At 36.4% G+C, this 16441-nt stretch overlaps 1 protein-coding gene across 5 annotated transcripts in view; it reads right to left on the bottom strand.

Moving 5' to 3' along the window:
• Positions 1-8465: 8465 nt before the first annotated feature.
• The window catches only part of LOC150105383 (lisH domain-containing protein ARMC9-like), a 694238-nt gene continuing 686262 nt past the window's right edge, over positions 8466-16441 (bottom strand). For all 5 annotated transcript variants that reach the window (XM_090394755.1, XM_090394754.1, XM_090394756.1 and 2 more), the window contains exon 26: positions 8466-8628. In XM_090394755.1, coding sequence (XP_090250881.1) covers positions 8591-8628 — 38 coding nt within the window. In that variant the 3' untranslated portion in view covers positions 8466-8590. The remainder of the gene's footprint in view (positions 8629-16441) is intronic.

Below are 16441 nucleotides of genomic sequence, written 5' to 3'. Positions count from 1 at the left end.
AAATTCTCATCTAGGGTGTTTGCAGTTGTTTTTAAATTAGCAAACAAGAAAAAACCCTAGAGAGTTTTTCAGATATGTGGCAAATAGAAGTAAGGTAAGATGATATTAACGGATGAAAATGGTAACTGCTGCAGAAGACACCGGTCAGGTATTCAGAACAATTTAAAAGGGTGTTTCATCCTCATCAGGGTAAAATCATGAAAAACTCAAGTGTGGAGGATATAGAGGAGAGGATGGCTTAACTGTGAGTGAGCAGGAGGTATGTGAAGAAATAAATAAGCTTGATGTAAATAAGGCAATGATATTTTATGACATGTGTCTTAAGGGAATGTGATCCAGGAAATTGACATGCTTGTTTAATAAGAGTCTTATGACAGCATAGGTTCCAAGAGATTGAAAAGGTAAAATTGTTCCAATGCATAAAGGTGGTGATAAGGATGGAGCTACAAACTATAGGCCAACTGTATATTTGGAGTAGTGGTTAAGGTACTGGAGAGACTGATGAGAACTAGGATATAGAAATAGGTTGATAACAGCAGTATTCTCTGTGGTTCTCAGCATGGGTTTGTCAAAGGAAGATCATGTCCCATGTCTTGGACATGGGAGATGCATATACAGTATACTTAGATTTTGCAAAAGCTTCTGATAGACTGTCACATGACAAACTTTTAAATAAACTGAAACAGATGGGATTGGATAACAGACTTAGCAAGTTGGTTCAGTGACTGCAGATAGTTATCAGAATGTTGTATATGGGGGTGCAGTATCCCGAAAGAGGAAAGTCACTAGTGGTATGCCACAGGGGTCTGAATTGAGGCCATTGTTGTGCAATTTATGTATCAATAATATTGGAATGGGTTTAACTGGTGATATGGAGCTTTTTTGCAGATGATGCAAATTTGGGGACAACAGGAGAGTGTACAATAATTCATATGAGGCCTTGATCAGGCCTCATATGAATTATTGTGCACAGATTTGGTCACTGGGTTTTCATGGTGATGAGAATATGTTAGAAAAGGTCCAGAGAAGATTCACATAGATGGTTGGTGGTCTTTGGAATGTGGATTATGCAGACAGATTGAAAGAATGTAAACTGCAAAGCCTCGTGAATAGGAGGATGAAGGGGGGGATATTGATGATAGCTGATGAACTGCAGCCAAGGAGAATTGAAGTTGTATCGCAGGATAGTGAAAGGAAGGAGCTCATTTGAGGCTATTTGGTGTGAGATTTAGACTGGCAGAACAAAATATACAGTTGGGTGCTGCTATAGACCAGATGATGGAATAGATGGTGTGGAGATAGTATGCATAAAAAAATTGATCAAATGAGTGGAAGGAGGGTAATTATTATGGGGGATTTCATCTATGGTAACATTGATTGGAAGGAGGAGAGGACACATGTGAGGAAGGAAATGGATTTTATTCAATTATTAAGGGATAACTATCTGAGACAGCATGTAATTGAAAATACTAGGGGTGTGAGAGTGCTTGACCTGGTAATAAAATCTCAGAATTTGACTGTAATGAATATGACCATAGTGCCACCTATTGGTGAGGTGGCAATATGGTCATAGGAGGTGGCTAAAGGTGTGGAATTTTCGATTAAGACAGGGTATATGTGGAACTACCATGCTGGCAAGTATGACAAGCTTAGGAGATTGCTTGGATCAGTGTCATGGCATGTACAACTGCAAGGGCTGGACGTCAATAGAGCATGGGAAGTGGTCAAGGAGCATTTACAGGAGGTTATGGCTGATTGTATACCTAGGGTCCGAATAGTAAAACAAGTAGGGGTTAAATGGATGAATAACACCATTAAGCTTGAGCTTCAAAAAAATAAACAACTGTGGAGGGAATTTAAAGAAAGGGGTGACCTGCAGGCACACAAATGGTATAAAGTGCAGGCCAGAAGGGTAACGAGTGTGGTAAAAAAAAAAGCAAAAGTGGATTATGAAAGGAAACTAGCTATGCAAGCTAAAGAGAATCCCAAACAGTTCTTTCAATATGCTGCAAGCAAGAAAAAACTGTACACGGCAAAATGATTTTAAGGAATGATGATAGTAAGGAGGTCACTGAATCAGTCGATATAGTGGAGTTACTGAGCGAGCACTTTGCAAAAGTATATCATCGAGGTGGTGACATTGAAAAAATTAAGGAACCATTAGTTTATACGGGAATTTTGATGAATGAAGTGGAGGTGAATAGTCTATTACAGAACCTTAATGTGAATACATCTGTGGGATTGGATGGCATACTGGCAGTGGGTCTTGCGTGAAGCGGCTAAGGAATTATCAGTGCCCTTGAGCATGTTGTTTAATCTGAGTCTTGGATCTGGTTTAGTCCCAAAGGTGTGGAAAGAGGGGAAAATAGTTTCACTGCATAAAGGAGGATCCAAGACTACGGTTGCAAATTACCGACCGATCAACATATGAGGAGTCGTTGTCAAGGGAAAAATACAGGAATGGATTGATGAAAATGAGATACTGTACAGGGGACAGCATGGCTTTGTGAAGGGTAGATCATGCCTCAGTAACTTGCTCAAGTTTTATAACAAGGTGACGGCTCAACTGGATAAGGGTAATGGGTTTACAATGATACTGCTGGACCTGGTAAAGGCATTTGACAGGATACCACATGGAATTCTAATCCATAAACTACAACATATGGGAATGGATATAGGGTTGGTGAGATGGATAGGTTGGTGGTTGATGGAGAGATATCAAAGAGTAGTTTATTCAGGAGTAGAGTCCAAAAGACGGCCTGTGACTAGTGGTGTGCCGCAGGGTTCTGTTCTTGGACCACTGCTGTTTAATCTGTTCATTAACGATATAGGGAAGGATCTAAGAGGAACAGTTCATTTGTTAGCTGATGATGCAAAGTTAGGTAGGGTGATAGTGAATGCAGAAGATGTCAAAATCTTGCAGGATGACTTGGATAGATTGGAGTTCTGGGCTAAGGAGAATGGATGGCAATTTAATGTTGGAAAATGTAAGGTTATGCATTTTGGGGTGAAAAGATTAGCAGCAGTATACCACTTTGGTGGAACTGTACTCCAGGAGATTGATGAGGCCAGGGAATTGGGAGTGTTAGTGGATAGGGAAATGAAGTTTAGGGGGCACATTGTGAAAGTAGCTAAATTAGCTCATCAACTCACTTGGTTGTTGAAAAATATTTTGACACGCAGAGACAAGCAAGTTATTGTACCTCTGTACCAAGCCTTGATAAGACTTCATCTTGACTACTGTGCCCAGATTTGATCACCTAGGTTTCTTCTTGATGGGGAGGAGGTGGAGAGGATCCAGAGGCACGCGACCAAGATGATAGCAGGTCTATGGAATGAACCTTATGAGAACAGGTTGAAGATTTGTGGGTTACAGAAATTAGTTGATAGGCAGAAAAGGGGAGATATGATTGAGACATTCAAATTGCTAAAGGGTTTCAAGAGGATTAATTCAGAGGATATTTTTGAGATCAGGACTGGTGGTGGGAGAACTAGGGGACACCTATGGAAGCTGGGCAAGAGTGTGGTTAGCAAGGGCGTTAGAGCTGGGGTTTTTACTTGGAGAGTGGTAAATGAGTGGAATAAGCTGCCAGAGTCTGTTGTGCTATGACGGAGAGTGAGTTCAAGGCAAAGTATGATAGATACTGTGAGAATGTCGTATAGTTGTGTGGACATGATGTTTAGGGCCTCCCTTGATGAATCTAAGGACTCCCTGGAGTTGCCCGTAATAATAATAATAATAATAATGATTGAGACATATATGGTGATCAGGGGTTGTTACCAGAGAGTGGTAGTAGAAATGTTTCAAAGAATGGGAGAGAGAGGGGTAGAACAATCAGCCATCCTTGGAAACTGCAAGGAGGGTGTAAGCAGAGGAGTAAAGGTTCTTTGCATGGTGATTAGAATGCGCTGCCTGAGCGCATTGTGAATATAGACACGTTAATCAGATTTAGGAATGGTTGGATGAACTTTGTATGTATGTGTGTGTGTGAGTTTGTACCTCCCAAGATGAGTCCTTGATTCCATGGAGATTTGATGTTAATAATAATAACAATTATTATTGTTATTATGGTGTAAGCAGAGGAGTAAAGGTTCTTTGCATGGTGATTAGAATGCACTGCCTGAGCGCATTGTGAATATAGACACATTAATCAGATTTAGGCATGGTTGGATGAATTTTGTATGTGTGTGTGTGTGTGTGTGTGTGTGAGAGTTTGTACCTCCCAAGATGAGTCCTTGATTCCATGGAGGTTTGATGTTAATAATAATAATAATACTGATAATCTCCTCAGATTTATTCCCTTCAACATCTCAGGCCATTGCATTCCTATGCTAATCATCTCCATACACATATTCTCTATTACTTGCAATGTCTGCAAGTAACAGGTATTTATTTACCGCTATCTTCTGATAAATAAATACTGGAAGGCAATGCTTTGGATCTTTCCCCCCCTTTTCAAACAGGATTACATAGAAGCTATTACAAGTTGGAGAGAGATTATTTGTAAAGTCAAAAGCAGCAATGATCCCCCCCCCCCACTCAACCTCAAGTATGGTTGTATTCATTTACCAAAATTTGGGAGATGGTCACTTTTAGACTGAAAACTAAATAACTCAATAATTGAAACTTCTTTTTAATCCAATATATTATTAGATGATGTCACACTAGGATTTTACAATAACAAATATAAAAACAGAAAAAAAACTCACATTAAAACTTACTTATTGTTTGAAACATTTCTGAATGCATAGTGAAACTTTTAAAGCCACTGAATATTTCTGTTGCCTTTCACCCCATTATAAAAATTTCCACTTTCTTGCTTCTCCTACACACAAGCTTCCATCTTTAGGTTTTCCAAGCATCTCCAGATTCCTTGCACTTGTGGCATATCTCATTCTGGACAAACTAGAGCATTTGTCTTTATTCATCTAAAAGCACACAAGTCTTATATTAAATATCATGAGCATGCCATCTGCACTAAACATAGAGTTCAGTGGAAGATAAGCATCCTTCATAAAAGTTGTTTCCTCTTAGAACATCTCATAAAGAAATGCATGAAAATTTACCCCACTGTCCTAACTTAAACAGACCCAATGACCTACATCTATCCTCTTTATGGGAGATAGTACTTTTTAAATCTGTTAATCTTTCCTAACTCTATTTGTGTGTGTGTGTGTGTGTGTGTGTGTGTGCGTGCGTGCGTGCGTGCATGCATACATATATAGACATGCATATATATTGTTTATTTATTTATTTATTTTTTAGTTAGGAAATTATCGACCATTTTAGTTATCTTACATTAGTTACTAAGGTGGTGCTTTTTTAGAAAGGTTGGTCAATTGGTAGGGCCTCTGCTACTAATGGCTCAGCAAAAAGTTAAGCATTATGAGCATGTCATCGTTCAATGCTGTTGGTCCACTCTCCCTCAATGAGTCTTTGGACTCCCTGGAGGTGTCACATAATAATAATAATAATTACCATTCTATAATCCTGTACTGAAGATGCCTACCACACTTAGGGGAAAATTCTATAAGAAATAAGTTTTAAAATGATATTTTCATCCATTTTTATAGTCATTCTTATTATGCTGACTCGCACTATTCCAATATCGAAACAAATTAGGTCTTTCATCCGTAACAATTGAAATTGCTTTCAAGACTAATTAATTGTTTGTGTCTGTGTTGTGATTTAAAGATGCTGGAATCCAGAAAAATATCAAATACTTAATAAATATTTTATTTATTTTATGTTGCTTCTCTTCTTACCTTTGACAACGATCAGCTCAACAATGCAGAATTCACCTCTTGGGTTAACACTTACCCATAGCCTTTCCTGGTACAAACACATCACTTCTATAACATCCTTAGCCTCAAAAAAAACATTGTTTTTTGTTCAAAATGAACACGACTTTTTTTCCTATCCAGATATTTCATCACATCATCAAATTCCTGATATACCCCCAAGGGGTGTACAGGATACTATGATGGCACTACATGAAAAATTTACAAAATTACTAGATTTCTACTGACAATTTTGCTCCAAAATTGGTTATTATCTGCCAGTACTCCAATAATATTAGTATATTTCAGTCTTTTAAGACAGTGTTTCCCAAACTTATGGATGTAAAGGGCCCCCTTGGAAAAATTAAAATATTTCACGGTCCCCCATCGAAAAAAAAAAAAAAAATCGTAATATAGACATATATTATTATAATATTTATTGTTATATATTCAATACAAAACATACACAGTGAATATCACAAAAATCAAATGCAAATATTACAATTTTAGCATTTTACATGGCACACCTAGTCTTAAAACATTTTAAATTTGTTTTCATTATTTCATGGCCCCCTCAACAAAACTAATGACCCCCAAGGGGGCAGTGGCCCACAGTTTGGGAAGCGCTGTTTTAAGACACCCCCTAACTGCATCAATCCACCTAAATCTTGGTCTTCTTTTCGGCCTTTTTTTCTGCTATCCAATCTTTCCTTTCCAATTCTGTTTAAGATACTTTGTTGAAATCCTAAGTTTACCTGACTTTAGAATACTGCATGCACATCTATGCACAAAAGATCTGAACCCACATCCTGTTAGTTGGGGGACCCAGCTAATATCAGGCACAAAAATATGGATCACGTTTGGCTGCAAAGAGGATAAGATGAGCAATGAAACATGACAGGTTGCAACAAGCATTCAGAAAAATAACACTAGATTGATCCAAGACATTTCAGTGAGATTCCTAAATGTCAAAACAATATGAATCACTTTCTATGGTGAGTTTGTGCAACAGGATTCTCTTAACTAAGGTGAATTAAGCTGTCAGCAAAACTATTTTTCCAGTGCACTTTTTTTTATGTAATTCATTGCAAATGTCCTCAGAGATCATCATCTGGTACCTGGTCTCTGATTCTCTGTGTCCAAGAATGTTTTGCCAAGCACACCATTCAATTATCCACTTTACCAGATATGGCACACTGATTTCCTATTCTTTACCAAACCCGAAAAGCACCTTGATAGAGACATGATTTCAAAATATCCTGAATATACAACTGAATATAGCATAACAACTGTGGGTCCACCATGAAATGCTCTGAAAATGAACAATCATTGCTTAAGAAGGATCAAACTTTGAAGAAAACTTGTACACTTTCAAGAAGATGATGTAAAGTAACTTCTATGTACTTTAACAAAAATCTGACCAGATATTTTTGATTAGTCCTTGTAAATGTTCTCCTTATACCATGAAGAGAACTGAACTCTGATCATTCTAACTGGAGTGACTACTACTACAAATTATGCTATAGACTCAAAATATGATATAGATGTGTTATCTACATTTGACTTTGTCTCATGTGAAATATGAAACATTCTGGCTGATACAAGCAAACTGAGGATGGAGGGGGGGGGGGTGAGGTTTCCAATAAAAGGACATAGGATTTAACTACTGAAATTCTGCACCTCTGAAAAGAAGACTTTGTATATTGTAAATTATAGATGTTGAATAAATTTCAACATTAATAGACTATTCTGGGAAACTACTTATGTGATCCAGAATAATTCTGACATTTGCTTTGATGGAAAGAAATTGCTGAGCATCTAGATGACCATGATAATCACCAAAAGAGCAGTACAAGAAGAACAAGTCATCCTTAACTCCACATGTATGTATGTGTAGGTGGGTGGGGGGGAATTGCAAATAGCAGTTTGGAGAACAACTGGAGAATTTTGTATTCTTCCTTAGTTTATTACTATATTCTGATATACTACGTACTAAGTTTCCTACACCCTGAAGATAATTCTGTAAGAGAGTTGAAATATTAGTAGTAAAGTTATTCATAATTATCATTGTGGGTGGTTAAAATTCATGTTAAAATTCAAATTTAAACCATTGTTGGTTTAAATTTAAATCAGAAACCTCCCTTAAAACAATTTTTTAAATGAGCATCCTCATCCCACCAATGAAAAGTTTGAAACCTAAAGTGCCTAGTTTGGATGAATTCACGATTAGACCATCTTGGAACTTGGCTTTGGTGACCAAACACACGACTTTTTTCTCAAGCCTCTTCAGATCTCCATAAACAAAACAGTGGTTCACAAGTGGCAATAAAATCATCCAACTCCTCAAGACATAAATAAATATCCATGCTAGAGTTGAATTAGGACCTACAGGTCCAAATTCAAGTGAAGATACTATCCACTTATCTAACAAGGCTAATTAAACACTCAGCAAAGCTTTGACCAAACAATGAAGACTATACTTTCAATGGGATTAATTCCAGTATACTGTAAATATAACATTTTGATGTATGTCTTTTGATTTAACCATATATCCAATTAACAATTTAATTTACTATTTCTGTCACGTAAAATGTATCTAATCTTTAATCTTTTGGTATGAATGATGTATATCCATAACAAGTGATATATATCCACAAGTCATTTGATAAAAAGTGTGCATATATATATATATATGTATGTATGTATGTATATATATATATATATATATATCTTTTATTTATCTGAGAAAATAAATGTAGCAAAACAGTGCCATCTAAATGAGACAACAAAGGAATGGCAAAAATGATGTTCACTTCTCTACGTCTCGCTTTGGTACTATTTTAGAAGCTGCAAAAAATTAATACAATTTATTAAAAAATTTGCAATACTATTAACATTTTATTATATACAATATGAAGTCTAAGTGACAAAGTTTTTCTCAATGATTTTTTAATTCTGGAAAACAGAGACTAAAAAAATCTTTCAAGTGTGGTAAATATTACTAAATATGGAAAGTTTCAAAACACCTGTGCTGCACGGTTCCTCAAATATGTGATAGTAAACTTGATTTCTGTATGTCTGGTATATTTTTATATGTTCCTATAACAAAGCAACTTACCTCACAGCTCCTATTTCAGTGGGATAGGTAGCCAGTTTCTCCCCATAACTAACTAACGAATGAACGCACGCATGCACTAACTTCCAATCGATAATTTTCCTCCAAATTAATATGTTATCTCCAGATCACAAATTAATTTGTGATCTGGAGATAACATATTAATTTTGGTCTTCCTCTGAGTGCTTTTCCTGCCAACCTGCAAAGAACATTTGTTTTGCTAATCTTTCCTCTCCCATTCTGTTTAAGTGACCAATACCACCTGAAATTAGTTCTACTAACGCATTGCTGAATACTAACAATGGAGAGTTCTTTCCTAATATCTATATTTTTGATGTGATACTGCTATTGGTGCCATCTGTTTGCTTCTCTAATCTTTCTTAGAATTCTCATATCAGAGGTCTCTAGTCTTTGATCAAATGTTTTATTTCTAACCCAGCTCTCAGATTTATAAGTTAAAATTGGTTTGAACACTGTCTTGTATACAGCTAATTTAATGTTTTGACTGATTTCTTTCTTATTAAATATAAATTATTCAGCTGACTTCATAGCATATTAGTTTTACTAATTCTGTTGTCTATTTCCATATTTAATTTGCCAGCTTCACTAAAAACTGTGCCTAAATAGCTGAAATGTTTTACTTGTCTGTAGGTTCACCATTCAGGATAGTTGATGTTTACAATATTTCAGCCTATTTTTGTTGTCTTTGTCTTTTTATTGCTGATTTTCATACCAAGCCTATTACAACAGTTATTCAATTTAGTCAGGGAATCTTGTAGACTTATAGTGGATTTATTCATAAATATAATATCACCTGCATAAAGTAAAGAGCTAAGATTAACATCACCAAGTAGTGATTAGAGCTTAGTCCACCTTTACCATGAGTTGACTCAGTAATGAAAAATACTTTAGGTGCAAACTTTGTTTGCTTACACTTGGATAAAGGATTAAACTAAATTTATTATAATCTAACCAAGTGGGAAAAAACTTCCAACATCTTTCTCTAAATCCAGCGTAATTTAATAATAAGGTGAGACACCTTTTGGCAACTCGTATAGGTAAATATTACTTCTCCATTGCTTCCACCTTAGTATCATCACCTCTGGGTCTGGCTCCCACTGACGAGACCTCAATAAAGGTCGAAATCGGTCTGGGTAGTGGCCCTTCCCTTAATGCATAGCATTATACATGTCTGCAAGGAGATGTGCTTTGCATTATGGGAGATGCTAAGACAAATAGTGATGAGAGCTTGGTCCACCTTTACCATGAGTTGACTCAGTCCTGAAGATACTTCAGGTGAAAACTTTGTTTGCTTACACTTGGATAAAGGATAAAACAAAATTTGTTATAGTCTAACCAAGTTAAAAAAAAAAATTCCAACTTCCATAAATGGTATTTTAATTGATTAATTGCAAAAATCAAAATTCTCTTCCCATTGCTAACAGGTGGTAGGTACTGCAAAAAAAAACCTGTTCTATTGTAAGTAATGGAATGCCCAATAGATTACATAATCTGTTCCAAATACACAGGGCAAGAGGGTGGCTGTAGAATGCAAGTTCTACTGTTTCCAATTGGTAACAGATTTCACACATTGGATCTCTGATGTTTAAGTAACTCCAATTGATGGTATTGACTGGAAGGGGGGGGGCATATGCAATTCTCCAAGCAAGATCCCTCCTGTTAGGGTATCCTTGGAACTTTAATAAGTTATGAAACAAAGTATTGTTGTCAGTACCCAACTGTGGAAGTTTGTAGCAAGAGAGACTAAAGATTTCTTTATACCAAATTTTACTTTGTTTAATGGAAAGAATATCAGTGCCAAAGTGTTTAAGTGTTGTAGCAGTCTTAGAGTTAAGCACAGAGTGTTGTAGTATTCAGGAAAAATCTCAACTTTTAGACCTTTATAATCATTTACTCCAAATAGGAGAAGATGAAAACCCAGGTAGTACAGGAGAAGGTCTGCACATGCGCGATTGGTCTGCATATTTTACGGATTTTTGAAGCTGTATTGCTTAAATAGCAGAATTTTATGGAATCCCAAACTCCATGCTCCTTTGATAGTTGAAGAAATTCCTTTTTAACTTCTTGGTATCGGTTGGACCAAAAAATTTGCACAGGCTTAGTATATAATTGCTTTTCTGCAGCTTCCGTGAGGTCTATAATATTTATAATGTACAACTGAGCAGGAAAGTTATGGTTTTGAGTACTATGGCTTTAGAAGAAAAGGAGAATGGTTCTATTTTCCAGTTCTAACATTTCAAAGTTCTTGTATATAAGTTCGTGGACTGGTCATATTGGGCAAGTGGAGAAGGGAATTCCAAGTATAATGAGGGGTTCTTTCTTAAGGGTTAGTCCAAAATGAATGTCTCCAAGATCCAATTTTTGAGGTCTCACCTTTTGGCTACTCATACTGATGAGTAGCCAAAAGGTGTTGCACCTTATTACTAAAGTACTCTGGATTAGAGACAGATCTTGGAAGTTTTTTCGCTTGGTTATACTATAAATTGAAGATGCCAAGAAATTATATTCTTGGTTTAATCCTTTATCCAAGTGTAAGCAAACAAAATTTGTGCTTGAAGTTACTTCAGGACTAGGCAACTCGCATATAGAAGCTAATGACCTCACATATCCTTATAGATATGTATAATGCTTGCATTATGGGAAGGATCACTACCCAGACTGGTTTCGACCTTTATTGAGGTCTCATCAGTGGGAGCCAGAGCCAGACCCAGACCAAGTTGAAGTAATGCACACGTCATAATTTCTTGCCATCTTTAATTTATAGTATAACCAAGTGAAAAAAACTCCAACATCTATCTCTAATCCAGAGTACTTTAGTAATAAGGTGTAACACTTTTTGGCTCCTCGTATATGGATATATGGTGGAAATATTGGCCATGGCATAATTGGGCCCTACATCATTGAAGAAAGTGGTGTAACTGTGATCTTGAACAGTGAATGCTACATCGAGAATGTGTTGGTTCCATTTATCCAGATTTTGCATAGGATGTGTTGTGCAGAAAATATTCCAATTTGTGCACAGGTATTCCAACAGTACAGAGCAACCTGTCACACATCATGTGGTTCTAGAGCCTATTTTTCAGAACATTTCCTGTGACAAGGTGCCCATTTTGAGCACATAATCTACCATCATTAATGCTTTAATCATCCAAGACTCCACCGATAGTTGTGGATGTACATAACATCATGTGAAACATATATTTATATGTTAATAAACCTCTTTATATGCCATAACATATATTGTTGTAGTTATTCAATACGGTTTTTTTTTGTAGCATACTGTATATACAAGTGGTTCTGATGTGAAGATGATTGATGCACAAACTTTGTTTGCTTATGCTTGGATAAAGGATTAAATCAAGAATATAATTTCTTGATATTATTATTATTATTCAGGCCTCCAAGGAGTCAAAAGACTCATCGAGGGAGGTCCTTCCTAAGACATAAAGTCTGTCAAGACTCATCGAGGGGAGGTCCCCCACTGAGAAACAAGTCTATCATACCACTCTTTAAACTCACTGACCGTTCTTGCTCCCACCACTCCATCAGGCAATGCATTCCACGGCTCAACCACCCTCCACACAAAGAAACCACTCCTTACCTCGTGCTCACAGTTTTCTTTCATAACTTCCAGGGATGGCCTCTTGTCATCACTCCTTCCCGCTGTTCAACCAAGCGAAAGAACTCCCCAGTGTCAACCCTGTAACCACCTCTCAACAGTTTAAAAGTCTCAATCATATCACCTCTCCTTCTTCTATCCACCAAACTCTGCAGTCCACATTCTCTCAGCCGATCCTCATAACTATCCTTGTACAGTCCTGAAACCATCTTTGTCATCCGTCTTTGTATCCTTTCCACAGTTAATTTATCCCCTTCAAATCCTGGGGACCAAATCTGAGAACAATAGTCCAAGTGTGGTCTGATCAGAGACGTATACAACGGAATGATAACCCTCTTATCTCTGCAGGTCAGTGTCCTTCTCATAATAGCAGCAATCCTCTGTGTTACCTTCACCACCTTTGCAATATGTCCCCTAAACTTCAGGTTTCTATCAATCATCAACCCCAGATCTCTTGTCTCCCCTACTTCCTCCAGTATAACTCCTCCCATAGAGTATGCAGCATCCCATCGATGTTTCCCAAACCTCAAGACCTTACATTTTGCTACATTAAACTGAAACCCCATTCATTTGCCCATCTATCTAGCTTATTTAAATCCTCTTGCAGGGCTACCACATCTGCACTATTACTAATAATCCTTCCCAGCTTCGCATCATCTGCAAACAACTGAATATCCCCCTGCAATCCACTGGCTATGTCATTGATATAAAGGTTAAACAATATAGGTCCTAGTACTGAGCCCTGTGGGACCCCATCTTTAATTTATAGCAGTATTTCTGTTTTATGACTGCCTTTGTTTTCTTTTGTATGATGGTCCATATTTCAAAAGAAATATGCACCATCATACAATCATTGCAATCAGTAGGTTCCCTCCCCTCTCATCCCAGGAAAAGAGAATTGCACTTTCATATGGCAGTACGATAAACTCACTGTAAACTATATTTTATACAGCTGTTTTTTTTTTTAAATTCAATAAAATATCGATTTCGGAATGTGTATGTATTTGAATTATAAATAAATACTTTGAACTTGCTATTATTTTATATACTGGTGCTTATTACTGTTTACACAATGAATGTTTTCTATTCTTATTTCCCTCCAGTTCAGTTATCAAAATTTTATTAAACATTATACAGAAAACCACAGTCATTATTCCTTTCTGTTATTCCATAAAATAATCAGATAATTTTTTTATATCATTCATAGAAGAAAATTCAGGCTCTTGTAATATAACATTTTTCATATATTTCTGTTTCAAATAAAGTCTCTAGATACATCACCAAGTTTAAAGATGCAGATATTGCATAAAACTTTATAATTCCTTATTTCACCTTTTTACCTTAGGTGATTTCAAAAACAAGATAAGCCGTGCTAATCTTTTTAGGATTATCCAAAAACAAAGTCATTTCTTTCTATAGATTTGACTAGAAATAGAAAAGAATAGAAGGAATAGATGTTAGATCATTAAAATTCTTAGACAAAATTTCCCCTATCTATTATTCTGAAGTAGGTTTTTAAGGTATTTTACTATATTTCCTGTTACAATAAAACTTTAATTTGTTTTGAATGTTCATAATTTTACTCAGCATCTTCAGAGCACAATTATAACTGTGACAAGCACACATCACTGAACTAAAATGTGGAAATCAATTCAAATTTTAACTGAGACTGAACTAATGTCATGAGATGGAGTACTGTTGATGATAGAAAAGGAGTTGTGCCCATGCAAGAAAGAAATAATGGCAGTGGTTTTGATGATAGAGGTGAATGAAATGCTTAGCTGGATGTTGCTATAGATATGGTAATGTGGAGAGTAGTGACCATGAAATATATAAGCAAAATAGCCTAGCAAACAGGAAAATGATAATGGTTATAGGTGATTATAATTATGACAATATCAAATGGAATGACGAGATAGCATCCAGAAGAAAAGAAAATGAATTTCTTAAATTTTTGAGGGACAGCTACCTCAGACAGTATGAAACAGAGGGTATGCAAGGATTAGGTCTTGGATAAATTTGATCATCTCACCAGAGTAAGTTATTATAATGAGATGTCAAGTTTCCCTCTGGTTAGTGAAAATGAACGTTTAGTGATTATCTGAGTGGTTGCCAACAATATGTGGACTTTTGTGAGGAAAGGATTTATATGAAACTATAAGGCTAGTGATTATGAAAAGCTCAATAAAGAGCTGGCAGCTCTAGAATGGAATGGGAAGTCTGGTGGAAAGGAGCAAATGCTACTTGGATACTATTCAAAAACTATCTCGCAGAAGCAATGTCTAAATGTATTCCCAAGAATCAGAAGGTTAAAATAAGATAGGAGTGAAACTGATGAATGAAATGACTGATGAGTGAAACTGAGGTCTTGGAGTAATAATAATAATAATAATAAAGAGATAAAACATGCAACACAGAGAAAGAATGCATTATGGAGACAACAGATGACTGTAATAATCAGCTCCACAAGGAGTACAACGAACAGGCAAGGAGGGTAACTCAGTTGGTAAGGGTAGTAAAAGTGCAATATGAGCAGAAGTTAACTAATAAAGCAAAAAAAAAAAAAAAAAAGCCTACTAAGTTCTTTTGATATGTAGCCAGCAGAAGAAAGATCGAAGGATGACACTGATTAGAGAAATTAATATAACATCATGTGGAGTTTGAGAGGAGTGGAAAGGAAGGAAGAGAGACTGACTGTGAGTGAATGAGAGTATATGGAGAATTGAGTCAACTTGATGTTAATAAGGCTGTGGGACTTGATATATCCACATGCTTTGATGGAATGTGCCAAGAAGTTGACATCTGTCTTGACATACTTGTTTAATGTTTACATTGGTCAAGTTACAATGGAGTGAAAGGAAGGCAAGATTATACTACTTCATAAGGTAGGTGACAGAACACAAGCTACAAATTATAGGCCAATTGGTGCAGGAGTTGTGGTTAAAGTGTTGGAGAGGTTAGTGAGAACCAAGATCCAAACCTGGGTTGACAACAGTGGCATTCTCTTTGATAGATGGCATGGATCTGCTAAAGGAAGGTCATATTTTAGTAATCTGCTTACTTATTACAATAAGATGATGGGTGCATTGGACAAGGGAGATGGATACACCCATATACTTAGATTTTACAAAGGCTTTTGATAGATTGCCACTGGATTGGGGATTGGCTCTCTAATAGGTATCAGCAAGTTGTACATGGGACAGCAATATCCCAGAAAAGGAAAGTCTCTAGTGGTTATCTGAAGAGTGTTTAAGGGCCATTGCTGTTTATTCTGTATATTAATGATATTGAGGAAGGTTTGAATGGAGTTATTCAATTGTTAGCAGATGATGCAAAGTTGGGAATAACTATGAAGAGTATAGCAGATGCAGCTTTACAAGTGGACTTGAATAGATTGAGTGAATGGGCATGGGGTGGGGTTGCCAGTTCAATGTTGCAAAGTGTAAGGTTTAAATATGGAAAACAAAGATGGGATGTAGAGCATACACTTGGTAGGGGATATATTGCAGGAGATGGAGAAAATAAGAGATCTGGGAGCAATAGCAGATAAGTTTCTAAAATTTGGAGGACACATTGCTAAAAATGTGAAGACAGTACAATGAATTTTGGCAATGACACATAGGACACTGACTTGTAGAAGTAAGGAGATTTCCATTGTATAAAAGAATTGTATATTGTATTTTCCATTGTAAAAAATTTCCATATGGACTACTGTGCACAAATTCGGTCACCTGGTTTTTAAAAGGATGAAGGGATATTTCAAAGGGTCCAGAGGCAATTGACTAAGATAGTTTCTGGAACATTAAGTAGGAAGAAAGATTGAGAAAATGCATTTTACATAGTCTAGTGGAGAGGAGAAGAAGGGGTGAAATGATAAGGAAGTATAATTTGGTAAGGGATTCTTA

This window comes from Typopeltis vanoorti, chromosome 6 (assembly GCF_054136105.1).
Source record: "Typopeltis vanoorti isolate ZY-2024b chromosome 6, IOZ_Tvanoo_1.0, whole genome shotgun sequence".
Lineage (NCBI taxonomy): Eukaryota > Metazoa > Arthropoda > Arachnida > Uropygi > Thelyphonidae > Typopeltis > Typopeltis vanoorti.
This window is presented reverse-complemented; position numbering and strand designations above follow the sequence as displayed.